Source organism: Cyprinodon tularosa, unplaced genomic scaffold (assembly GCF_016077235.1).
Source record: "Cyprinodon tularosa strain WSP-4 unplaced genomic scaffold, ASM1607723v1 ctg155, whole genome shotgun sequence".
Lineage (NCBI taxonomy): Eukaryota > Metazoa > Chordata > Actinopteri > Cyprinodontiformes > Cyprinodontidae > Cyprinodon > Cyprinodon tularosa.
Genome location: NW_024038386.1, coordinates 627,208 through 653,246, shown reverse-complemented (window position 1 = coordinate 653,246; position 26,039 = coordinate 627,208). Strand labels below are relative to the sequence as shown.

The following is a 26,039-nucleotide window of genomic DNA, read 5'->3' as shown; positions in this document are numbered from 1 at the left end:
TTCAACAATATTAGATCTTTATACCATGTGATTTATACAGGAGTACAAAAAAGTAAGAAATAATCACCCCCTCCATGTGATTTTAGGTTTTGGGCCAGATTACGATCTAATGCACTTCAGAATCCGTAAAAGACTAGAAATGTATTATAGAAATCTGTTAATCAGATATACAATTTAGTCCTGTTTGACGACCACGCTTTGCCATATCTTCATACTGTGCTTACACGGGGGGGGGGCGCACTAACATTTTTGACTGCCTTGGATAGCCTCTGCTGCCCTCTAAGAGAACCACGTCCTGGGCAGAGAGCCATGTCCTTATCCAAAACGCCCGCTGCCGACGCCGCAAAGGAACGCATATTGCACAAACCAGATTCCTTTAAATGTTTTTCATTCTTTACATATTCCATTTAACAGGAAATCTTAAGAGCCAATATTTAAATCAAAAAGAGGTGATTTTTTTACTATTGCATGGAAAGGCCTGCTTGTTTTCAGTCAACAGGGTAAACAATCAAGTTCAAACAAGTTTCCAGTTAAGAAAATAAAAAATAAACAAAGGTTGATATGCATGTCGATTCACAGACATTTTGGGGTTGAACAGTGACAGCATTTATGATGAAAGCCCTGAAGTTGGGTAGAAAAAAAAAAAAAAAAAAAGGAACAAGAGTTAAAGCAGCAACTCACATTTCCATCATGACGACACCGAGGTTCATCTGACCCGATGAACCGTTTCAATCCGATCCTTCAGATCAGGAAAAACAAAACCCGAGAGTTCGGTCAAGTACTTCAACTTCCTGCAAGCTGAAGGAAGTTTTTCTCTTCCATGTACCGTAAAAATATACAATTTACATGATTGAAACAAAAAAACAAAAGGGGATATGAATGGAGAAGCACATTTGTTCATTATGAAAAAAGTATACAATTTACAAATTAAACATTAACAAAAACATTTTACAGACCACAGTTTGGTTTATCGGCGAGCAAGAAAAAAAATTCTTAGCACAAAGTCAAAAACTAACGCCAAGACTTAAAAAAAAAAAAAAAATCTTCTTAAGGAGGAAAAGAAATATAAAAAAGCTTAAGCCACATGTGGCAACAGACTAGTTTTAAAACAAGAGCTGCAGGCTGAGAGGAGGATTACTCCGTCTGATGTGGCTAATCAACAGAGCTGCTTCCACCATCTCAGCATGGAGGCAAAACTGAAACCCATCTTTTAAATGTAGAAGTTGGAGGTGAGCAGAATGCTCCCTATATATGTATTTCTCGTGCCTTCTTTATGTGGATATTAACACTGAGGAATGCTGGAGAATATTAGCTGGAGGCTAAAAACAGCTTTTTTGACTTCGTTTTGCTTCTAAGGGGCTCAGCTAAATGCTACCTGAACTCCTAACAGTAGTCTGCAAACAGAGAGAGTTTGGCTGTGCTCATTAGTTGGACAAATCTTTAAGAACTTTGCAAAAATAAACTGATGACTTGTGGAATCATGATTGTTGCATCACAGTAAATCAGACCACCAAGAAAAAAAAAAGATTACAAAAGATTCCCTGTATGCAGAGTGATAGATTTCAATAGTTTATTCCTGTGCATTTTGACCATAAGGATTAATGCAAATAAAACATGTCGCTTCTCACAGAAAAATAATACTAATAACCAAATAAATTTTTTTTTTTTAATACAGAATGATATCATATGGGCTTCTGGGTCATAAGGGAGACTGACAGCATTATTCCACCCCTCGAAAAAAAAAAAAAAGCAAGTTTGTTGCAGAAATTAGGTAATTGATAAGAGCTGTCTACAAGGATGCTGGGGGGAAACTGAGTGGAAAGGAGAAAAAAAAACAGTCTGGTAGGAAAAGGTGGACACGCAACAAAAGAAACCTTGATGATAAGGGAAGGTGCATTTTAGGGTTTGGACAGCGACTAGAGTCGGTGCTTCAGACAGATGTTTTCAGGACACCTGAGTCATATGACTCATCGACATTAGAGGCATCTAAAGAAAAAAGGAAGCCCCTTGTCTTCTCAAAGGAAAGAAAATCTTTTATTTTATTTAGAAATCAAGGTCCAGGAGTTTTGAGATGGAGGGGAGAGTAAGAGACCTCCCCAGGTCAAAGGTCAGCGCAGAATCTACGGGGAATTGCCGAGACAAAGATGTCAGACTCCAGCGCTACCAATCTAGAATAACTTAAATCGCCTTTAAAGCAAGCTAATAACGCAACAGAAATATTGGGACCGACAGCCCCTGTGTCACATTGAAAAAGAAGCCGCAAGTGTTTTTCCTGTAACCATTTTGTTTTCATAAGCAGGGATAAACATATTTAACAGAAATAAATACTTGAAAACTATTACTCTGATGAATCCTAATTATGTATACACTTTTTTTTTTTCTCCCATTACTGAAAACAGTTAACCACTTACTCATTAGTGACCAGTTCAACCACATGGTGGAAACATTGGGGAAACTACAGCTAAATGTTTTAGGTAGTGCAATGTTGCTACTTCATTGTTGAGTCGCTAAAAGAAAAAGATCAGGTATCTTTTCTCGATCCTGGAGGAGCAGCTGAGGAGCTAGAAGCTAACAGCAAAGTAACAATGGCCTCATATTTGGCTTTATAAAACCGTCTGAATCAAAACAGCATTTTAATGAAGTTTTTGTCCGCCGCTATATTTACTTCCACGTTCAACAATGATCCCAATCAGCTCTTTTCAGTCACTAAGCAATGTTCATATAAAAAGAAAAACAGACTGTATCACATTCCATCTAACAAAATGTCTTTGCACTTAACAACATTCAAAGAAAACATGGCACAGTACAATTTTTTTATTTAGATTTTCATTCATTTTCTGCCTACTTGGAGTCATTTCTTTTGTACTTGAAATATCAAATCATGTCTCACTGTTTTGTTTTTAAATTGTACCGGATTCAACAAAAAAAAAGAAACAACAAAAATGTTTTCCTCTCTAATCTTTCTTTAAAAACTGTATCTATATATAATATCTATATAGTCTTGCTTTGTAACGTTTCTGTAAATTGTGCAAATTCAGCAGTAATACAAGTGGCGAGAGATCAGAGAGTGGGCAGTTGATTACATTTATACAAAAAAGAAAAGAAAAAGAAAAGCGTGACGAATCACATGACCTTCAGAGCCGGTCTCCATTGGCTCTAACAGATTGGTCCACTCTGTTGGTGACGCCATGTTTGGAGTGTCTGAGCTTTTTCCTGATCATCATCAGTGTCATAAGGACATCTTCTTCTAAAATACCCCCAGAAAAAGAAAAACAAAACTCAGGCAAATCACAAACACCAACATCCACGATAATCACACGCTATCGGGGGACTTGTTCTCCATTTGACGCAGGTGTGAAAAATGTCCGGAGTCCGAGTCTCTCACACAGACAAAAGCCCAGATGCTGCGCCGGGGCTGCAGACGAACACAAACATACACATGTAAGCGTACACAGGCCCGCCCATCTCCGCCGAACCCCACCCCAAGTCTGGAGTATACTGCCGCGGTACTTTAGCAGTCCGTGTTTCTGGGGGTTGGACCTTTTTCTGTCTGTTTGTTTGTTTGTTGTCTGAGAGGAGCGAGGGAGACAGAGCAACAGATGGAGGAGAGCAGTGAGGAGAGGGAGCAGGTGGATTGTCCTCAGCTGGCCAGGGCCATTGTGTCGATGACCTGCTCCAGCTTGCTCCTCAGTCTCTGTCTCCTCGCCTGCTCGTCCCGCTCCAAAGCTGACAAGATCTGAAAATAGAAAGGGGAGAAGTCAGCTCATGTTACACAGCATGTGCACATTCTTTCAAAGGATGAATCTGAATTAGATTCTTTAAAGCTAGAGGAAGGAGGAGGAAAACAGCTCATCACCAATCCTTTCCCTATTTAATGATGAGCCATATGTTAAAGAAGGCCTTTAAAACACTAATCTACGCTGTTAAAAACACAAAAGATACAACATTAACTTTCACGGTACAGACAAGATTTGTAGAGGATTACAACCAGGTTACACAAGGATCTGTCACTGGTGATCTCTACTCTACTCCTTTCTACTATGACGCTAAAAATATAACGGTGGCACCTAAAAGCACCAACATACCAAATTAATGCATGATTCGCTAATATTTATAACATCAAGTAGGTTGGAGACTCATTAACTTGTTTTTATTCCACAGTGAACAGTTCAGGTCAACATAAACAGCAGCACAGGAGAGGATCAGTCAAGTATGGCAAGCCAATTAGACATATAATAGCCATTAATGGGAGATTATCATTCAGTCTAGATTTATAAAAAACTATTAAACAAAACAAAAACAAAAACTAAGGTAATCTAATCATTCCCCCCACGTTTGGCATCATGCATACCACTTCTGTATACTAAATAGAAACTTGCACATAGATTTTGTGATGCCTGATATAATCTGATGTTTAAATTAAAAATCAGGCAGTAGTATGCGCTACAGGTTTTCAGCCAGTATTCAAACCGTGCTGAAAGGTGAGATAGTGTTTAACATTTGGGATTTATCCATTTACTGATAGCATTTATTTACAACAATACTATTATTTAATATGCAAATTCTTGGTATATGTAGGATATGCAGCAATGAATCACTTTAGCTGCATTAAGAACCAAGGTGGGTTCAGATACCATTTTTTGCAATAATTAACATGGGATTGATGCAATTTGTATTTCTGTATGTTTTATTAATGAGATCAAATTATGTATTTTACTATAAAGAGAGATGTGATGTTAAAAGAGGAAAAAGAAATGTGATTGCAACCAATGTCATCATCTTAGAAAAGGTTTCTAGAGAAACCATGAGCTCTGACCTCATCTTTGTACTTGACTATATAGGAGTAGATCTCGTGTAGAGCTGACATGCTGTTAAACTGGTTGGCATGCAGCCGGGACTGCTCCGCCAGGTAGGCACTCATGTCCTGGTCACTGATGGCAGGCATCCTGGAGATGTCCGAATAGTACCTGAGCAAACAGTGGCAAGAGTTTACATTCAGAGACGCTGGATATAATCATCAGACGTAGAACCATGAATTCCTACTAACTGACCCACCTTTCAACCCAGTTCTTATAGTTGGGGATGTCTTTAGCGTACAGCAGCTTGTTAGAAGGAGAATCCTTTCCCAGTTTGTGCTCCGATGTTGAACACGAGTCCATGAAAGTCTGAGCCACCACAGACAGGCAGGCATCTGTGATGCTGTTCTTGTGGATGTCAAAGACAAACTGTGGGTTCTTTATTACATTCACCCAGAACCTCAGCGGAAGGCTACAAGGATGGAGAGAAAGAAACAGGATGTAGAGCAAAAAGAAATGAGGCGTTAGAGCTGCATGACGGAGAGGAAGTTAAAGTCACGTCAACATTGTAGCGTTTTGCCTCACCAGTTGCTCTTCCAGGTGTGCCGTACGTCAGGGTCTGTTATTGAGTGTTTGTCCGCCTGCTCATCCAGGAAGTCAAACATGTATTTAATGGCGAGGGGCAAGGCGCTGCCGCGGTGAGCTGTGCTGAAGATGGTTTCAAACAAATCATCCACAAACTTCTGGAGGGTACCCTGAAACCAGAGAACCGACAGCAGGTTACAACATAGTGTATTTGGATAAGTTTGGAATTTAAAACATTTAAAATTCTTGCTAAACACTGGATGGCTGATTGGTACAACTTTTAACAATGCAAACGGGAATAAAGAGTAAAAATATATTTTTCCATGATCTACTTTTTTTCCTAACTTCCTCTTAACATTGAAAACCCTTATTTAAATGTGCACACAATACAGCAAATTTTTATATAAAATCCCCAGACGGGAGAGTTCGTCTAAGTGGGTCTATGTGGTTATATTTAATTAAATGACTTAAAGAATTAATAAGTCATTATATTCCAAAACAAGCATCCCAGTTTAACCAGTTGTGTTGCAGCTAGATGTGCTTGCACCATCTAGCTGCAGGCGAAACCCGTCAGCAGAAGGGTTTTCAGAATGACAGTGCTTTGCTTTCAGTGCTCCAGTTTCCTGGGAGTTAGTGATGATGCAGAGTGCTCAGTAGTCTTTACTGTATCTAGGAAGAGGCTCAATGGGAGTTCAGCCTAAGGCTCCTCTACCATGTTTTTTTTCTAACCTCATAACATAACCTCAGGAGGGTTAAGAATCCTTACAAAGTTCTCTGAAGTTAAAATGATTTTAGATTTCCCATAAGCCCTCCCTTCAAGCAGCCAGACCACCTTCTGCAAAACTTTATTTAAACCAGCCGAAAAATTCAAGTTGCAGTTTTGTCCTCTCTAACATGAACAAATCTGCTTCCTAAACACACAATGCTGTAGGGGATGCAATGTGTAGAGGCTCACTGCAGCGCTGTATGTTCCTTTCCTATTGTCTTCCTCTGGCCTGCATGTTAATCTTTTCCTCATTGAGGGTTTATTGCTGCAGCTAACCATGCAGTTTTTACCTGGAGCTGAAACAAGGGATATCTGAGGCTAATGAGCAGATCTTGTCACTGCTTTCATTGCTTGAATTCTGTTTGTGCATTTTATATTTTTATGCAGTTTTTTTATCATCTGTTAAAGAAGCAGAGACCAACAGAAATCTGTCAGGATTTGGGAAAAATGATCGTACAAGACCTGAACATTGGAGTTATTTTATTTTTACTTCTCTCACGGCTCCAAGAGTTAAGTTTAAGCAGAATTTTATTTAAGTACAAAAGCTAATTGGGTTTTCCTGAATTAGAAAAAAAAACAAAGAATGATGTTATTTCTCTTTAAGCATAACTAAATGGGTTAGTTAAGAGTAATCAGTATCTTACTCAAAGCAGACAGCATTCACTTATCTTTATTAGACAATCAGAAACAAATCCTTAGAGTTGAGTTTAGATCAACCTGATTGGAGAACAAGTTTGTTCAATCTTAAACTGCTCAAGCAAGAAAAGTTCTTCCTACTTTAAATTAATTTATCAATGCCAGTTTTCTATTTACTGTGACTAATATTTGTGATGCTATATGAATATTTAGGAAGTCGTTAAACGATTCTGCCACTAAGAATAATTTTTCACACCCACATGTTGGACTAAAGGTACCCAAAAAAAAAAAAGTTCCAACGAATTTGTTGGCTCAGATTTTTAGATTTTTCTAAAATCTTAAACAATCTAAGCTCAAATCACTGAGCAGGGAGATACGGTTTGTCCCAATAGCTGTTGTTTTGTTTATAAAAAGTACAATAAAACTGTACTTTTTATGTTTTGTCTAGCATCTGATTTCCATATAAATTAAAGCCGTAATCTCTAAGGGACAACAGAACACAAAAAGCAGCAAAATGATTATTATTTTATTATTTTAATAGTCTGCACTTATCTGTGGTTTCTGTCCGAAGCTCAAACTCCTTACTCAATAGCTTTGCTTTTGCCAGACTGTATCTACTGTAGGAAACAACTTCTTTGATCACATCAATTTGTTTTTCAAAACACTAATTCCTTTAGAGCAGGGGTCTTCAACGTTTTCAGGGCCAAGGACCCCCAAACTTATGGCGAGATGGAGCGGGGACCCCCTAATTATATATATTGTATGAAATTGAGTTACATCCTACCCTACAGTCACTCTATTACAGATAGAGTAATGTAACGAAAGTCATTTCTTCTTGGGATTATTAAAGTATTTCTGATTCTGGTTCCTTGTTGATGGGACAGGTGTTGTGAATGAAACAGTGCCCAGCTTTAAAGAGCTCCTGTGTGTCATTGAATGTGTGCATTGATGACTGAAAGACATCTCCTGCCTCCATTTATCTGTTTACTAAAGTGTGTTGAATTCATGTTAATGTGGATTTAAAGACATTTCAATTAGTGAAAAAAATTGCAGGGGGAATATTAAAAAAAGTCTAATCAACCAAAACTTTCACAACCCCCATGCAGTACCTCTGTGGACACCCTGTTGAAGACTCTGCTGTAGAGAGTGAGAATTGTAATAAAGTCTGAAAAGGAAAAGATTTGTTCCTTTTTCCATTTCATTATTTCCACATAAACTCACTTCCGCAGTTCTCAGATGGCATAGAAGCTCTGATCAAGAATTGTCACTTTTAAGCAGGTTTATTTGTTTCAGCGAAGACATTCAGAGTTGATAACGCACTTCAGAGGTCGTGTCACATGCAGTCAGTGGAGCAGGAAGGCTGTTATTCAGTTCAGAGTACAGCAGAGAATAAAATACGTTCTCCAACTCCTACAACAGCTCTGCTCTCGGGAGCTGAAACTTAAAAAGGGAGTTCATGCTTACTGCTATCTGCTGCAGGTAAGATACTGTTTGTTCATACATTTTTCATGTTGGCGTATTCCCCACATTCCTAAGCGTGGCTTCAAGAATGCAGCTCTAGTGTAAAAACCTTTTGAGTGGAAAGAAAAAGGCAGGATAAGCCAATTTCCACAAAAAATAGATTTAATTATTCTGTTATAGCCCTAATAGAGAAATCAGGAAGAGATAAATATTTGTAGCAAGTTTTAAGAGCTTGATTAAATACATGCTGCATTCCATTTGTTCTTAGAGGTTGGAATTTATGAACTCAAGAGGAACATTTCAACTGACTAGAAAGTGAGCATTACGAGACGGAGCGATTCATTTAATCAACAGTAGAAAAACTTCTCACTTTGTGTTTAGCAGTTCATGATGATTCAGTCTGTCTTACACAAACTTCTCTTCAGGGTTTAGGGTGTATTCACACCAGAAAAGCGCTCTAGTCTGCTTGTTTGGTCCGTAAAAGAAGCAGACCTTATTCGTTTTATTTTGTCAGATTTGTTTTTCAAATTTTTACTTTTTCCAAGTGAACCTTAACTCACAGTAAAGCTGCAATTGATCAGAAATGACCAGGCTAGAGCGCTGACCAGGAAATGGTGGGAAACTACATGAGTCCTGCATGCAGCGTCTCTGGTTTGCATATTCAAGCTATTATTTTAGCTACAGAATCATTGAGCTCCTCTAAAGTTGCAGATTGTGTAACTTTTTTATTTTTTCAATTGTCGGAGAATGTTCCTACAAACAAAGGAAGTAAGCTAAGTAACAGAACGAGTATGATTAAGATACTACGGTGGCTTGCTAAGTCCAAAAACCCATACCCTTTTTTGCATTTGGGTTGGAATGAGGTTGGTGTGTATTCAAACCTGAAGCCAGAGTCCATTTGCAGTGAACTAAGACCTCCTCAAAGAGCGGTTCTTGGTCCGAACCAAGCAAGGAAACAAACTGGTTTGTCCAAAGTAAGCCAAATGTGGCAGGTATAAATAAATACACCCTAGGTTTGGGTTTTAATGTCGTTTATATGCATAGATTACCAAATAGAAATTTTTTTTGTGATGGTCATGATTGTAACAGCAGCAAAATACAAAATAACTGAGAATGTAAGCAACCATAAGATGGAAACTGGAAAGCTATCGCCTCCGAGATCATGTTAGTCTGATTTTTTGTAATGGAACGCAGACTCAGTCGTAAAATTATGGCGTGTCTCTCTACCTCAGCCTTCCCCTTAATGCAAAGTTTTGCTTTTTGTTGTTTTTCCACAACTGTTTAATTTGTTGCCTATAAACCCAGTTGGAAAGCAGATCCTCAGGTTTTCTTTAAGAACCGCTGCTCATTAAACACCGTTGATAAAAGTCTGTACTCATTAATCTATCTGATCTTGTGATTATGATGTTTTTACAGCTAACAGCTGTCAAATATCCTAGAATATAAAACAGATCCTGGGATTCGTCTTTTACAAATAAGGTCACACTAAACCAGAGAATCACAGGCAGAGTAAAAACTAAAGGTTCTCATTCTGTGTGGGTGTGTATGTGGTGCGGTGTGGCGAAAAGTGATGGTGCAGACCTGAATCTAAAAGCCCAGGGGCCGCCAACAGAGGGCCCAGAACAGCAAAGCTAACAACTCAATAGTCAAAGGTCAACCTCCTAATTAAGACCGTACATATGTGTCTTTGTGGAAAAGGTTATGAAAAATGTTAATGAGCTTTGAGACCACTGGCAAACAAAGGTCAACAGAGACTGCAGGTTTTAAGCGGACTACATGACATGGTTCGTGTTGAAGGGGGGGATGTGTTTCTTGTTACCTTAGTGGCGAGCAGTCTGGTCAGGTAGATCTCTGAGACCATCTTGCTCCCCCGGTCCCCCTCCCTTTGGTCTGAGTGGTCGTGGTTCTTTACTAGATGCCACAGCTTGGTGCCGCTCTCCAGATCAGGGGTGATCATGGGTGTTCGGGAGCGCAAGCTGTCTGGGCTGCTGGCTGTCCTCAGCATGCTCTCTGGAGACGGTTGATAAAGGCCGGGTTAAGGCGCAGCAAGATACAGGAGGGAAGAGGAGAGAAAGGATTTGTTAAGAATTAAACTCATAAAGGAAAGCTTGTGTATCTCATAAGATAATGTGTAGAAAACAGCGCCCTCTGCAGGAGAGGGTAAGAATCCTAATTACTGACCTAAATGACCTTTTTCACATGTTGTCACTTTACAATAAACTGCAATGCAATACATTGGGATCACACGTTACCATCCAACACAAATATGTGCATAATTAAGAAGTGGATTAAAATGTTCGCTTTTGGTGTTAATTTATATTCAGCCCCCCCTCTGCCTATGCTTTGACGAGCTGCCTTTCCCTGACAATGACAGCTTCAAGTGTTTGGGGAAATGGCTCCATCAGCTTTGCACACATAGCAGCTAAACTTAGCAAAACAGCTCAAGTTTATTCAGTTTTCAAGTCTTGTAAGTTTTGTATTAAGGGCACAAAACTCCATTTTCATCTCATAAGATGATATATTATCTAATTGATTTGTTTTCTACATGGCGTCGTCCTGTCAAACTTTGCATACTGTTTTTATGGAGTGCACAAATAATCTTTTTATCCTTCTCCTTCCATGTCAAAAACACTACTTAATATCACTGCAGAAAAGCTACAACTGTGGCTGTAAAGTGACATTATGTGAAGGTACATGACCTTATATTGTTTAATTCTATGAGCGTACACGTCTCTGCTTTGTAATCAGGTACGGTCCTGATTTAAGCACAGATTTCAACAGGAGGAGAATAAAATAAATAAAAGGCCTGAGGAAGCTGCAAACAGAAACCCTTCCTGGGAAGTTAAAAGCTTTTTGAAAGGTGACAGCTGTGTCACTCTTTCAGTCCTGAATAAAAATGTCTGTCATTCTCCACCCCTCTTCTATTTATGGCACAGAGATCCCATATTTGTGACAGAGCATTATGCCTTCACTTTGAATGCCTGTCACTTGTGTGACAAAGCAGGAAAGGATTGAGAGGTTGGAAATGTCAGCATGTGGACCGTGGATGTGCAGAGGAAAGGTGACGGGGTTTGTGTGAGTAGATATTTACAGCAACCTTTCAGAAAGGTTATATTAGAACAAACTAGTTAAACAGGTGAAATAAAATGCACTTCTGCAAAATCGTGAAAAAAGCTTCTTCTATTTGCACAATTTCATCTAAAACAATATATGCAAAACATTTTCTGTTGAGTTTTTTGTGACAACCAATATTTGTCTAGAAGGCTCCACCAAAGGAAACAAACATCATCTCGTAAGTAGAGGTGCGGTTTAAACGTACAACACAGTTTACACAAACGACAGTGACAAGTTGACAATGTTGACAAGTTGCCCCGCCCATCCCCTATACACACACACACACACATACACACAGAACACACACACACACCTTCTCTCGTACCATATCTGCTGAGGGACTTGGTGAACGTGGAGGAGTTGGAGATGTTGTAGGCCGAGTTCTGTTTGGGCACCAGGGCGATCACTGAGCCATCCGTCACCTGCAACAGGATTTCTAAGATTAGTTTTACAGCAGAAAGTCCACCAATCATTTCACCACGCTGCTTTTAGCCACCCAAAATGTTTGCTGGTATTTGTTTTGCCAGATTTAAGGGACTTTAATCGATCACCATCCTGACCTGATTTTGGTTCTGCTACTTTTTCCTGATTTTTCTCTCATTTTTTTGGCCATAATAGAAAACTGAACAAACGGAGGAAATAAAAATAAGCAACTAGTAAATATTTGGTGTTCACTTTGACTACGAAAGATAAGACCTAATGAGAAACCAGACAAAAAGTAAACAGCAGCACTGTCCATTTTCCACATTTTGTCCTGCACTGCCGGTCAGCTGATTGAACAAAGGTGAATACTATACTTCTTCCTCTCTGGTGGAAAACAAACTAACAGGAAGAAGTTATTAATTAAACATGCATATACAGAATCCCAGTACAGTGTCCCGTTTTAGAAAAGGGTCACATTTTACACAACTAAATGTAAGCTATCAGTAAACTTATTAGTTCCTATTCTGTTTTTTTCTATCTGAAGTTTGTCTAAACAGTCCAAAGATAAATTATTGTTGCAGGAGGTCTGTTCTAAATGAAATAATTTTGATCATAATACTGATTTATCATTAAACCCTTCTGTAAATGATAAAACTAGTATTTAAGCTTAAATAAATATGTCCAAATATGTTTTTGTCGCTGTTTATTTGCAAACTTAAAACATTTTTTTTCTTTAGGTTCAAAGGAAAATGCAATTAAAAAGACCATAAATAAAGTGTGATTTAGGGTAGAAATCTATAAATAAATTAGGAATGTTCCAAGTCTTTTGAACTCTACTGCGTCTGAAATACACTAATTATTTCTTTTAGATTAAACACATCATTCAGTTATTAGTTATTAGTTACTTTGACTATGAAAGGTAAGACCTAATGAGAAACCAGACAATATATATAGAGGAAGCAGCTCTAACTGTGGTGAATATATCCAGCTGGGTACCTGGTAGTGAGCTAGAGTGTTGAGTCTCTTCCAGTCGTTATCGATCTTTGTGGTGACGTCCTCGTCCTGAAGGATGATCCGTGCCATCCTGCCCTGCCGCCACTCTGTCAGACACCAGAAAATGCATCCAAGGAATCAAACACATGGGCGAGGCCATGTTTGCAACAAGTTACCACTAACAAAAAGCAGCAACCCTGCACAGGATGGTTAATAAATATCCTTTCAGATGAATTCTCCTTTTCTAAAGGGAACCCTCTGGCTTCAGAGAGCCCTTCAAATAATGATTCCCTCTCTACCCCCCCTGCTGCACATCTTTGTCAAGCGTGTTAACTTGAAGTGTTTTGCCACATTTTACTCCACCGAAGTCCTCACCAAGATCCATATCTGAGGCTTTTGGTCTCTGGGAGTAGGGGGTCCCCTTGTACACAGCGTCCAGCAGTTTTTCCTTCACCTGAGTCACTGTGTCACAGTTAAGGGTCTTAACTGTCACTTCGGGGGCATTTTCGTTCTCTGGATTCACACAGTGCAGCGTCTAAAAGGAAAAAGAGAGGAGGGATTATATGTAAACCAGGAAGTGAAAACAGCAGGAATGGATTCAAAAAACAGTTGTTAAGACTAGTGCAAATGTATCTGCATCAGGCTAAAAAGTGCATCCACTGACCAAAGTTTTGTAGTCAATTTGTTGTCTGATGAGTTTATCCTCGCTGAGAGAATAGCGGGCTTCTCCTGTGATTGCATCTATGGGACCTTTTTCCATTTGCTGCTTCATGGCGCAGTACAGCATGAAGAGAGGCTCACCAGCACATTCCTGAGGAAAGGAAACAAAGAACCAAATGTAACCTCTACATGATTGGGGCCTATCGCAATGATTAAACTTCAAAAAACTATTATCAGTGTCAACATTTTCTAAAAGTGCAGAATTTATTCTTGTTGTAAGCAAAAAAAATCATGATTATGACAATACTTTAATTTGCACAATCAGGGGAAAACCTAAATATGGAAAATTCAGCCCTTATTTTAGTAACATATCTGATTTTAATAGCATAAATGATTACCTCCCTGTTCATTAATGCAAAACCACACTTAGTATAAATATATGTTAAACCTTGTTAAAGTATAAACCTTTGATTTACTTGCACAATCATTTAGTTCTACTTGTATTATTGAAATAGAAAGAAAAACCTGACATGCAATTTCAGCTACTCTAATGAAAACAAATCAAACCAGTAATTACAGGGATTAAAAAACGACAACAACACACAACTAACATATAAACAGCCCAATTCAGCCTTGTCAGGGAGTGTTGGTTTGGTTTGGATGTTTTTTGGTGATTGTATTCCTCAACTTGCAGACAACATTTAAGTGAAAATCTAAGTTTCTCAGCTGAGGGTTATAAAGACGTTTCTTTACGCGTTTCAATCCAAGTTTCCAATATAAGTAAAAGTCAACAGCGATATGACTTTTTTTGTATTTAATTTGAGCTGCTTGTCTTTAGTGTCCTGTATGCTTCCATTTGGCTGCCAAACTACTGTTTACCCAATTAATTGTGTGTATTGAGGGCAGAGATGGGAAGTAACGAATTACAAATACTTCATTACTGTACTCAAGTAGATTTTTCTGATATTTTTACTTTACTTTACTACTTATTTTTATGGCGACTTTTTACTTCTACTCCTTACATTTTTACACAAATATCTGTACTTTCTACTCCTTACATTTTAAAAAATTGGCTCGTTACTTTAGTTTTGAATCATTTCAATGGAGTTACCGTTATTATTTTTTACGTCATCAATACCAAATTCAATCTAATTGGATGGGAATCTACGTTGCATTTGACGCACCACTACAAGATGAATCGACAGATTCGGAGGTATTCATATGCGGCAAATCATTGCAGCTTGGTGGCGGTGGCGTTAGCATAGTAGCATGGACGACGAGATGATTGAAAATGAAAACAACAGAGATCTAGTCCTATTGGCAGACATCCATTTAAAATGTAGGCAACGGCATGAAAAAAGTGGTTTCTACTTTTACTTTTATACTTTAAGTACATTTACAACCCTGTACTTTGTTACTTTTACTTGAGTAAAGAAGTTAATCAGTACTTCCACTTTTACCAGAGTATTTTTTAACACAAGTATCTGTACTTTTACTCAAGTACGGAAAGTGAGTACTTTTGCCATCTCTGATTGAGGGACAGAAATAAATCAGCCTTTTAAACAAACATGGATCTGCATAGATATATTCCATGCAGATTTAACCTATTTAGCAACAGCCTTGTCAAATGTCTGTATTTCTATTAATATTCCATGATATTCTAGTTGGCAATCAACAACACCACCAGGTTGCTGCAGGTTCCTAACCTTTTTTCTGCTGTAGTTTAGAACTCTGTTCTGCTCAAACATTTTTTATTTTTAGCACTGTTGTTAGCCACATTAGCCTCTGATGTTTTTAGATATAAATTCAATGTTATTGATCTCACATTAGGGAAATTCACCTCTGCATTTAACCCATCCCCTTGGGGAGCAGTGGGCTGCCATTGTGCGGTGCCCGGGAAGCAATCGGGAGTTAAGGGTCTTTGCTCAGGAACCCAGAGTTCAAGCTGTGGGGGTCGAACTGGGTTTTTGCAACCTTCTCAGAGCACAAGCGCACTGCTCTAACCAATAGGCCAACAGTCCCCCATACAGGAGCACATCTACACCATGAACATTAACTAAAACTGCTGTGTTTACTTCCTACAATTTTTAGCAGGCGACTGACCCTAATTGATGACTTACTGCGTTAATTGTTCTTACTAGAGTCAAATAAGACAGAAGTGGCTGCATCACTCAGTAAAGCTATATTTAAAAAGTTAATATTATCTCATGTCACTGATTTATAACTCCACCTTTGTAGATACAAGAGCTTTTTAAGTTGGTCTCAAATATCAGTGTTGTAGCGTCAACCTGCAGCATTAACGCAACTAGCATGTGGCATGGTTTGTCATTAAATTCCTTTTCTAATTTTGCCTTTTAAGGAATGTACCTTCTAACAATGTTATACTATTTGCCTGATCGCCTAAAGAGGGTCTCAAAATATTATATATGTATATATATTAAATTTTTTGGTTGTACTCTACATGATAGCAGAGTTTAAACCAACAGCTGCTTATTGTTTTGGTCTGATGAGCGGCTGTAGTGAGAGGAGGGGCTTAAGTTGCAGAGCCACTGCAGCTGAAGGAAGTGCAACATTTTGCATAGTCTGAGTAGATTAGTGTGCAACAATATATTATGCAATGAATAGTACTCCTACAGCATCCTATTGATATAAAAATGATGAATGCCACTTTTTAAAAACCTGGCAGAAACACTGACAAATCATTTTGCTGAGTGATCAACTAATTATATTTTTAATCTTCTCTGAGTGACGCTGAGGCAGTGAGGAGAGGACAAGGCCATGGCCTGTGTTGGCAAAGTGCACAGAACAGACAGAACAACTCTCCCCCGAGTCTCCTCTCTCAGGGAAAAAAACATGCAGTGAAAATCTCTATTTGTGTGTGAGGGAGGGAATGAATGAGTAGGGAGGAGGAAAAGAATCAAAGAAAGTGCGAGTGAGACTGAGTGGCAATTGATGGAGGAGTTAATAGAAGGTTAATGACTGAGGGCTGGAAAGCGCTTGGAGAAGCACTTTGCTGTGTGAGACGTGTCAGCCAGGCAACAAGCGCTGGGATGTTGGGGACCCCTGTCTGTCTCTCCTTCTCCCTCTGCTCAGTTTCCCTCCTTTTCATCCAGCTGTTTAGCTGACCCTGCCGGGTAAGAACTGCCTGCTACACAACTTCTTAAAGTCAGTAACTATTTCTTGCAACGTTAGCTATCTTTATATCATATATAATAATAGTACACAGTGAGTGAGGCAGGATTATAACCACTTCAGGCATCCATTTTAATCTAACATACAGCTTCATTTAAAATCTACAGACACCCTGAAAAAAAACCCCACACCAATCAGTTCAGCTTCTTTCGTCTAAAATAACAGACATTGGGATGTTTAGAGGTTAGATCATATTAAACACATCATTTTTGGCAGAAATGATCACTAAAATCAATTAAAGTCAAATGAAGCTACCTACATAGAGACATATTAACCTATTTACAGATCTTCTTTGTATGATTATCAGTCGAAATCAATTTTCAAACCAGAAGTCATTACAACAAATGGAGTTATATGCCTCGAGGCAATTGTCCCTAGAGAGCCTTTGCAAAGGCAGTCATTTTCATAAATGTCAGTCTGTCATGCTACAACTATAAACCCCAAAGTATTTTATTGGTCTTTTGTGAAAAATCAACAAAGGAAAAGAGAATTATTGTGAAGAGGTTTCAGAAATGTTTAACATGCATATGATCTTCAGTGTGGAGTGTTATGTAGGAGTTCTCTCCAGGTACTCAGGCTTCCCTCCACTATTAGATTAGTTGGCCAATTGTATATTGAGGTTCTTTGTGTGTTTATGTGATAGAGAACAAACCATCTTTGCCTTAGTGGATCGGAGAGATACGCATAAGTGTTTGAGTTATCAGTTACCTCTGCTAGTTGGGAAACAAATGAAGCTGCTACTGCTGCCGTGATTGGCTAACAACTCGACATGGGAGGCAGGTACCTAATCAGCTCGAAGAAATTTACTAAATGTCCTTCCCTTTTGCGAATAGGTGCAGTTCAATTTGAATTCTACACAGTATCAATCCTGTTATGTCAGGTTAAAATGAATCACCTAAAATAGCAAAACAGCAAATAAGTAATGCACAGAATGTTGAAGGGACTGGTATGACAAACATGTACGAAATATCATTATACACAATAATACTGCAGATTCTATTGTAGTAATTGGCTTATTAGATAAAAGCCATACATTGAGATGCTTTATGCCAGTAATATCTTTGGTGATATTTAATGTGGCAGATAATTTGAGAAGTCTATTAATATGTCAATGTAGAGACATCAAGTAAAACAATCCAAAAAACAAATCTGCAGAAAAGACGATTGAAAACGACTGCAGGCCCAGTTTCTCCATTCTATGCTCTGCATTGTCCAACTAGGCAGGCTCCTCCATTAACAGGAGTCGGCCATGTTGGCGAGCTGGAAGCTGAACTCTGTGGGATCATCCAGCTCTGCTTGCCTCCTACGGTGGAAACACAGCACACCGGCAGACGTCCTCTCTTCCTAACAGCAAACAAATCTCAGCCCTTCTGTCTCCTTCAAATGGTGCCAGAGAACATGGACAGCTCTGACTCTGCTCTGGCTTTACCGCTTCCTCTGCATTGTTGGGATGTTTTCTCTTTATAAGAAAACAAAACCAATTTTATGCAATCATCTGTTATTTTACCAAAAGCAACAAGCAGAAATATCAGGTTGAGAAATAGAGGAAGGACATGAGGTTGCCGACCCTCCCATACAGGCCAGGGAAAAGAGGATAGGTGAACTTTAAGAACCGGGTAATGGAAGGAAGATTTCTTTTTTTCTTCTTCTCCAGCTTCCCTTTTGTAGATAAAAGCTCCATCTCGTCTGCCCCTCTGAAACACTACTTGACCTTTACCCATCTCTGTTCACACCTGACTGAATCTTGAAATTGTTCTGGGCCTTTCTCTTCTTTGACCCTTGAAAACTCAGGAGAAAGCCAAGTTGCAAAGGTTGGATAAAAGCTGTCGTGTTTTCTCCATTCCAATTTCCGTCCTCCACCTCCCGTGTGTTTCTATTATTTCTTAACAGCTTCTAAAACCTTTCCCCAATAATTTCCAGCCTTCCTTTACTTTCTCAAAACAATTTTCCCACCTTTTTTCTCTCCGTCATTTTGGGACGGTCTAAAGTTCATAAACACAGCTGTTGAATAAATCCCGAACAGCTTCTCTCATAACCCACTCTCCTTCCACTGAACTCCGCTCCGGCTGTCCATTCTCGCATTTGAAGCCAAATCACACACGCATGCACGCGAGATCCAAAGCTGACACACTCTCATACACAGATGCTAACTGGGACCCCCTCGGGGCCTGGCCGGCTTGCTGTCCAGCAGGCTGGCTGTCCTGACAGGGTGTTTAAGCCCCACTGCTAACTGATTAGCTCCAGAAGCAGCTGAATGGAGGCAGTGCATGAAAAGCGACATGAATTTAGCAGAATTAAGTGACTCCATCTCAAAAGAAATCAGATTTACAGAAAAGACAAAAAAATAGATGATTTTAAGTCCTGAGAGAGAACATAGTTACAGTGATCCCATCATCACAGCCTGTATCTGAATAAGGGCTTCAGTACCTGCTGATTCCATGAGTAAAGAGACAAGCTTTTCAATAAAAACGGCAAAGCTGTATTTTTGCTGTCTTATTCAGTACTGCACTGTGCATGTGTGTTAGTGCGTACAGGAGCTGCTACTGCTCCACCAGCTCTGAGTGTGTGCATCCTCATGATAGTTTTACCTTGAGGAACTTGTACAGCAGGAAGGTGAACCAGTTGGTGAGCATCTTCTCAGCTACAGACTCCGTCCTGGAAGAGAAGGAAACAAGGTTATGATCGGTCGGAGTGCGAGCAGAATAATGCAAAGGAAATAAGACAAACAACACTTTTAGACTTTTGCACACGTCTTCAGCTCATACTGGTGGTTTTCAGTAAATTAGAAAGTCTTTCAGGAGGTGATATTTTACAATTCATTTCAAAAGGTAAAACATTCATCATAGACCTGTTATGCATAAAATGATGTGTTTGTAGCGTTTATTTCTGTTATCCCCGTAGCTTACAGCTGGTTAAAGCCCAAACTTCTATTTTCCTAGAAACTAAAGAACAATAAATGCAGAAATTTTAGGCCATTGTAAAACAAATCCATACACTGAAAATACCCGTTCAGGCCTCCTTTTGCATGAGTTACTTCAATGCAGAGCTGCACAGAGGGGTCAGCATGCAGCTCTGCTGAGGTGTTCAGGCAGCTCTGGTTGCTCTAACAGTGACCTTCTGCTCATCATCGTGGCTCTGGAGCCTCAGCCTCTTAATAAGGCGTCATAGATTCTGCATTCATTTCAAATCCAGACAGTTTTTTTTAGCCAATCAAGACAATAAAACCATGATGATTATAGCAGACAATGGAGTGTTAAATAAAGGCAAAATACCTTTCATTTTGTGCCAGGTTAGAAACTGATTTCACACAAGGATTGTAGGAGTGGCAGCTTTTCAATCCTCTTAAAACTGCAGCTATCCCTACTGTTGCTCCACCTTTTCCTCCAGTTCTTCCATTCAGTTTTCCAATAATAGGCCTAAATCAGCAGACTTCTTTAGCACAGATCTTCTGTGGTTCACCATTATTGTGGAGGGTATCAGTAAATGTCAGGACAGAGGTTTCCCCTACGGCTGTACAGGCTAAAAGATGCTCATAACCCAACAGTCCTGAACCACATGGTTCTATTTCTCTTAAATAGTGTCTTAATTCTTACAGTAAGCCAATGAAAAAACAACTTGCATGTTTTTTAACATGTGCATGTAGCCCAAATCTGTTACTGCAGAATAACACTTTGATCCGATAAAACAGGACATCATCAGTCCTATTGCTGTTAACCTCTGTTCTCCTTTAAAACCCAGACCGCATTGTTAAACAAATTCCAGCACTTGATTCATTGTTTAAGATCCATCTTGCTTTTCTTTAGCTTCAAGCAAACCCACTTATAAAAACAACAATTAGTATAATTCAATCAGCTCTGTTGTTAATGGTGAATTTGCAACACTATGAGGGGAACATCTGCTGGTTTCCTTCTAAACAGAAGCCTCCGCTAAAGGAAAAAAGCAATTAAAGGGATTGTATTTAGCGACTCTGTTGTTTTTAAGTTTGTAAGCACGAAATCCGCTTAAACATATCCAGGTTTTCTTCTTTTAGAAAATAGGGTAAACAACCCTCTGATGTAGGTCAGCGAGTCAACCCAGGGTTACCGACTCAGGACTTGTAAAGTCCTGAGTCATGTAAAGCGAGCAGAGTTGACCAATTTCAAAGACGGTTCAAAAAGGAGATGCAAAAGACGTAAAACTACGGGTTATTATTAATCTAGAAGTCATAATATTAACGCATGTAAATGTTAGTGTATTTAATACAGTGCATGACAAAATGTTACCTCTTCTCACATTTATTAATTAGGCAGTTCTTCAAAACTCAGAAAACCTTAAAGCATTGCATTTAGAAACAGGTTTTACATTTGAAACAAAAAATGTGTATACTGTTGATTTGATGGAAAAGCATCAATTAATGTCCAGATTATTTGGCAGTTTGGAAGATGATCAGCGAAGATACACTTTAGGATCAGGATTTTTGTCAGAGATCAGAGATTATGAACTTTCATTTCTGACAGGAACAGACTTGCGGGTAATTAGACTATTTATTGGATATACAAATTATCAATTCTGCTAAGATCTCAGGTTAAAAAAAGTTGAATCCAGATGGAGAGCAGAAAGACCTGTTTATACACTAATCTTTAAGGCCAATGATTGGTTGAGAAGTGCTGCTTTCTGCATCAGAATGACACTAATGCTTCTTCGAAGAACAGAAATAGTACAAATTTATAAACGTAAATCCTAAAGGAGAGCTTTTTTTATAAAGTACCTTCTTTGTCTCTTAGCAGTTTGGATGTGGATGAAATGATGGAGAGTTGTCCAACCTGTCAATCAATTTAGTGGTGACTGACAGGTTCCACTGCTATGTTTTAACACATTTCTATCCTTTTTTTCATTATATTTTTATCCAATATCTAATCATCCCACCAGAGATGGGGGCTCTGGAGTCGACAAGTCATCTCTATGTCATGTATTTGTTCTGGCCAGCGCTGAACCAGGTGAGTCCAATCATGTTTAACCTGTGCAGATTAGGCCCACCTGGTTCATTGGCTGGGCAGAGCAAATCCATGACATAGACGTTAAAGGAAAGCTCTGTGTTTACACATTGAAGCTTTCTCTCTCTGGTTTGTTTTCCTCAAAAGATATCACTCGGGACAAACTCTTTAAATAATACTTCATAACGTATATGTATTAAATAACCAGGAGACATGACAACAGATTTTGATAGAAATTATAATCTTACTCAGATCAGAGAAGTTGCTTAGGGTTACAAGGGTTACCAACCGGCTCACTTCTCAGGAAGTGGCTTTGACCAACAAGTAGAGAAGCATTTTATACTTCAGTCTGCCACATCATCGCATCATTACATCATAAACGTTTGCAGATGAGGGGACATCCATGGCTCCAGCCTTATCAAAATATTACACTTTGTTATTAGATCAAAGACACTGCTTTCATTCCCAATCTTTGCCACGTACAGAATGAAGATTTTAACCGTATATACTGAGGAACTGCGCTAATTAGATAAACTTAGGGGGAAAACATCAGTTCTTACACGCAACAGGCAGGTAATATTAGGGTGTAATGAACTCACACATCAATGATAATTATCCTAACATGGGGGTGACTTGTTGACTCCAGATCTCCCATCTCTGCATCCAACAATTGTACATTTAATCCTTGATAATATTTAGCCTTAAAAAAGATTACATTTCCTGGCCAAGCTTCCACTAAAATTCAAAGAATTTCATGATAACTGGACACGAAAATAAAAAGAAAAAAAACACAGTGGTGAAAAGTAGGCCAGTATTGGAGGGAAAACAGTGTAAGCCTATTGTGAAAGCAGGAGATGAACTTCTGCACTTTTGTAAGCCTCCTGCTTGGACTGCTAAGTGTTGTTTGATGTATATCATTCCTTTTTTTTTTCTCTATCAAAAACGCTCTGAGAGAAAGTAGGTGCAACAGGAAATAAAGAACTTGGCATGAAAGGACAGTGAACAGAGAAACTTTGCTACTATACTTTCATAATAGGAAGCTCGTTCATTAAAAAATTTGGTTGATGGATTTTAAAGAAGGAAGTGGGTGATGCTCTCCTGGTTATAAGCATGGAGGTCTAAACTTTGATGACATCAAATTAAATGTATCGAAAGCAAACACATTATTTCATAAAACCTGCATGTATATAAATTAAAACTTGCATATCTGATGTAAGATGTAAAGATCTAAACAGGCTTAATGAGCCCTGTTGCTAATGCCTCCTTGGTTAGCAGAGACGGCGTGTTGTGACTATACTCCCCGGGAGCAGCCCGGAAAAAGGCTTCATACAGACTCAGTGTCATTTCTTAATCAGATGTTTAATTAAATATCTTCCGAGGAGTGAATTAAGTGAGGAGAAAAGTAGCTTTCTATCATGAAATGTGTAATTTCAATTTATTTGGGGACAGACCATCTCTTTAATTGTGTCTTTCCTTAAGTATGTGCATCTTTTTAATGACTGATCTGTTGCAGCTTCCCTTTTCTTCCCCACTTTTCTCGCCACCCTCCCCATATTAGACGGCTCCTCTGTGCAGCTTCTTCCCCATCTCACCCTATATGTTTCTCCCCCATCAATTTCCCTCAAGCTTCAACCTCCCTGTAGACACTTTTCCTTCTGCTTCTGTCAATCACCACCTCCATGCATCCCTGGAGCTGCATCCACCTTTCTACCTCTTTCACCCTCTTCTCTCAGTTCTTCACACCTGCTCCGTTCCTCATACTTCCTTCCCTTGCTATGTGTCTCACTGTGAGTGCAAGAGAGGGGATACGGCGTTGCGTCTTGCCGCAGCTCCGGTGGGAGTGCATGTCTGTTCGGGGGTGTAATCCTCTCTGACAGGGACAGGTCCGACGGATAGAGACAAGGGTTAGTCACAAACGCCTCAGAAGCCACAGCCACTGTCCCTTGCATTCACCTCTTTTAGCACAGGCCACCAGGACTGGGAGAGGACTGGTTTGACAGTCTCACTGCCAACTATCATCTATTTCTGACAGAAATCATCTGATTTTATCCACCTAAAAATGCTCTAACATTGTACTCAATATGTTTATGGTTATTTTGCGGAAGTAAATCACCAATCAATATTTCAATGAAGAAAGACAAACCATCCTTTATACTCTACAATGGTGTGGTGTGTCTTTCTATTTAACCACCAGTTGCAGGTCTTTGTATAGGTGAGGTGTATCTCTACCCTCTTTGCATATCAAGACTAGCATTTCTTTGCAAAACAACAAGGGTGCACTGATGAATCTGCCTTCCAACAATACTTAAGATTCGAAACGGTTCTTTTCTCCCGATGTTATCTGTCTTTGCAAAGGACGAAAAATCATCCACCATCAAAGATCTACACCTTGATTTATATTTGAGAGCAGTTATTTCAGAGGTTTCTATTGTTTCATTGGTACTGATTAATGTCTTTCTGTAGGATAAGATTGAAATATATCTTATGACTACAGACAGCATCAGTTAAAAAAAATATATATAAAGATTTGGTGATCAGCTAGAAATCTGCAATCACTGCACTCCTAGCAATAATGCACTAAATTGGATGGAAAGACTCTGTTAAAGAGCAATTAATGAGTCTTGCCACAGATTCTCAGAAGCATTTGGGTCTAAATCTAGATGTTGACTGTTTTTGTTTTTTTTTTCTTTTTTCTGGCTTTTCTATTGTCCTTACACTGTCACAAGTACAGAGCAACGAAATTAACTCTCTTCATTTAACCCATCTCCTTAGGGAGCAGTTGGCTGCCATTGTGCGGCGTACTAGGAGCAGTGTGGGGTTAAGGGTTAAGGAGTGGGCCTCCCACATATTGGGCTTCCCACAATGCCCTAACCACTAGGCCATAAATACTTCATTACTGTACTTAAGATCTTTGAATATTGAGTTTCTTTTTCTGACAAAAACACACAAAAAAGTCCTTTCTGGCTTCTTTTTTTCTCAAAGATGACAAAGTTTTCCATGCCTATTATTGATGGCATGATAAAACAGAACAGAGAAAAACCCAGAGTGGACACAATCTGTCCAGTTGGAGCAAAGTTTGTTTACAGAAAAATACTAATCGAGATTTCAGATCCATTCCCCCTTTATTAGACCTTAAGTGTACATGTTGATTGTGTTCTATTTTAATTTTTATGCTATTTGCAGCTTTAATGCTGTGAATACCAGAGCTCTAAAATGATTCAGCTGCTTATGCAGGACTTCAGTTAAGTTCAATCTATATCATTTTAATTAGAAAAAAACTAGATCAAATCATTATTTTCTCTCCATTAACAGCAACAGAGGAAAATAAACATATGTTTTGGGTCAAACGTTCTTTTTACATTTACTGAAGTAAAGGAGTTAAATCAATTATTTTACCAGCATCTTTTTTATACAGGTATTTGTACTTTAACTTGAGAAAACAATGTAAGTTGTTTTGACATCTCTGCTTACATATCCTTCTGCCTCACCTTCAAATCATGCAACAGTTCGAGGGCTATGAAAACGATGGCAGGGTTTAACAGACTAAGTAAAGTAAATTTGGAAGTCAGAAAATGTTTTATATTTGGTCAATCAGGGCAAACTCACACTAAAAATCCCTTCCCCAAAGACTCTAAAAGTGCAAAGAGTTTGGTAAACAAAGGCTTCGACCCCCAGGCACACTCCACAGGGCAAAAAACTTAAAGCTCCCCTAGAAGAACCAGTGGTGCATTTGACATGTTTTTGTGAAGCTTTAGCCGCTCTCCCAAACTGCTTTCGCTTACCGCCTGAGAAGCAGCTTGGGGTGGTTCTTGCTCTCCAGGTTTTTGTCGATAAGGTCAGACAGGAGCTGTTTGAGGACACCCGTGGCGTACTCCATCTCCCCCTGCAGGGCTGTCATGATGAGAGAAGCAACGTTGCCTCTATCTCGCATGGAGAAGGACCTCTGAGCTTCCAGCGTGCGGATGAATGTCAGCAAGAAGTGCTTTTTGGTCAGTAGCTGGCCGAACAACGTCAGGGCCTTCTCCACATTGGCTTGGACCTGATAAACAGAGTAGACAGAAAGATGGAAAAAATAAGAGTGAGGAGAATAAGGGACAAAAAAGGTACTGATAGAGGAAAAAGATGAAGGTGGTGTAAATGAAGCAGATTTTTGGTGAGAAGAAAAAGAGGAGGTGGTAGGTTTGATGTGGAAATACAAAGAGAGGCAGTGAAAGGTGTGAAGTAAACTGAAAATGATGGAAAACGAATGATGAGAACAGAACCGATAGTGAAGCATAATAGTGAATGAGGTAATGTGTGTGAATATCAAGGTAGCCTCTCCTGAATCAACCTACAATTTGTTCCTTAACACGCATTTATGGAAATGTATCTCCAAGACAAAGCGCAGAATTTGTCACAAATTTTCACCCCTGTGCACTTTTTCTATACTTTCACATCCCT

At 39.0% G+C, this 26,039-nt stretch overlaps 1 protein-coding gene across 1 annotated transcript in view; it reads right to left on the bottom strand.

Moving 5' to 3' along the window:
• Nucleotides 1–232: 232 nt before the first annotated feature.
• The window catches only part of LOC119780114 (plexin-A1-like), a 241,063-nt gene continuing 215,256 nt past the window's right edge, over nt 233–26,039 (bottom strand). The window contains exons 22-32 of the mRNA XM_038280016.1: nt 25,382–25,638; nt 19,215–19,281; nt 13,439–13,585; nt 13,150–13,309; nt 12,778–12,881; nt 11,684–11,780; nt 10,064–10,254; nt 5,382–5,551; nt 5,056–5,268; nt 4,817–4,967; nt 233–3,736 (exon numbers count right to left, since the gene is read on the bottom strand). Of these exons, the coding sequence (XP_038135944.1) occupies nt 3,641–3,736; nt 4,817–4,967; nt 5,056–5,268; nt 5,382–5,551; nt 10,064–10,254; nt 11,684–11,780; nt 12,778–12,881; nt 13,150–13,309; nt 13,439–13,585; nt 19,215–19,281; nt 25,382–25,638 (1,653 nt within the window). The 3' untranslated portion in view covers nt 233–3,640. The remainder of the gene's footprint in view (nt 3,737–4,816; nt 4,968–5,055; nt 5,269–5,381; nt 5,552–10,063; nt 10,255–11,683; nt 11,781–12,777; nt 12,882–13,149; nt 13,310–13,438; nt 13,586–19,214; nt 19,282–25,381; nt 25,639–26,039) is intronic.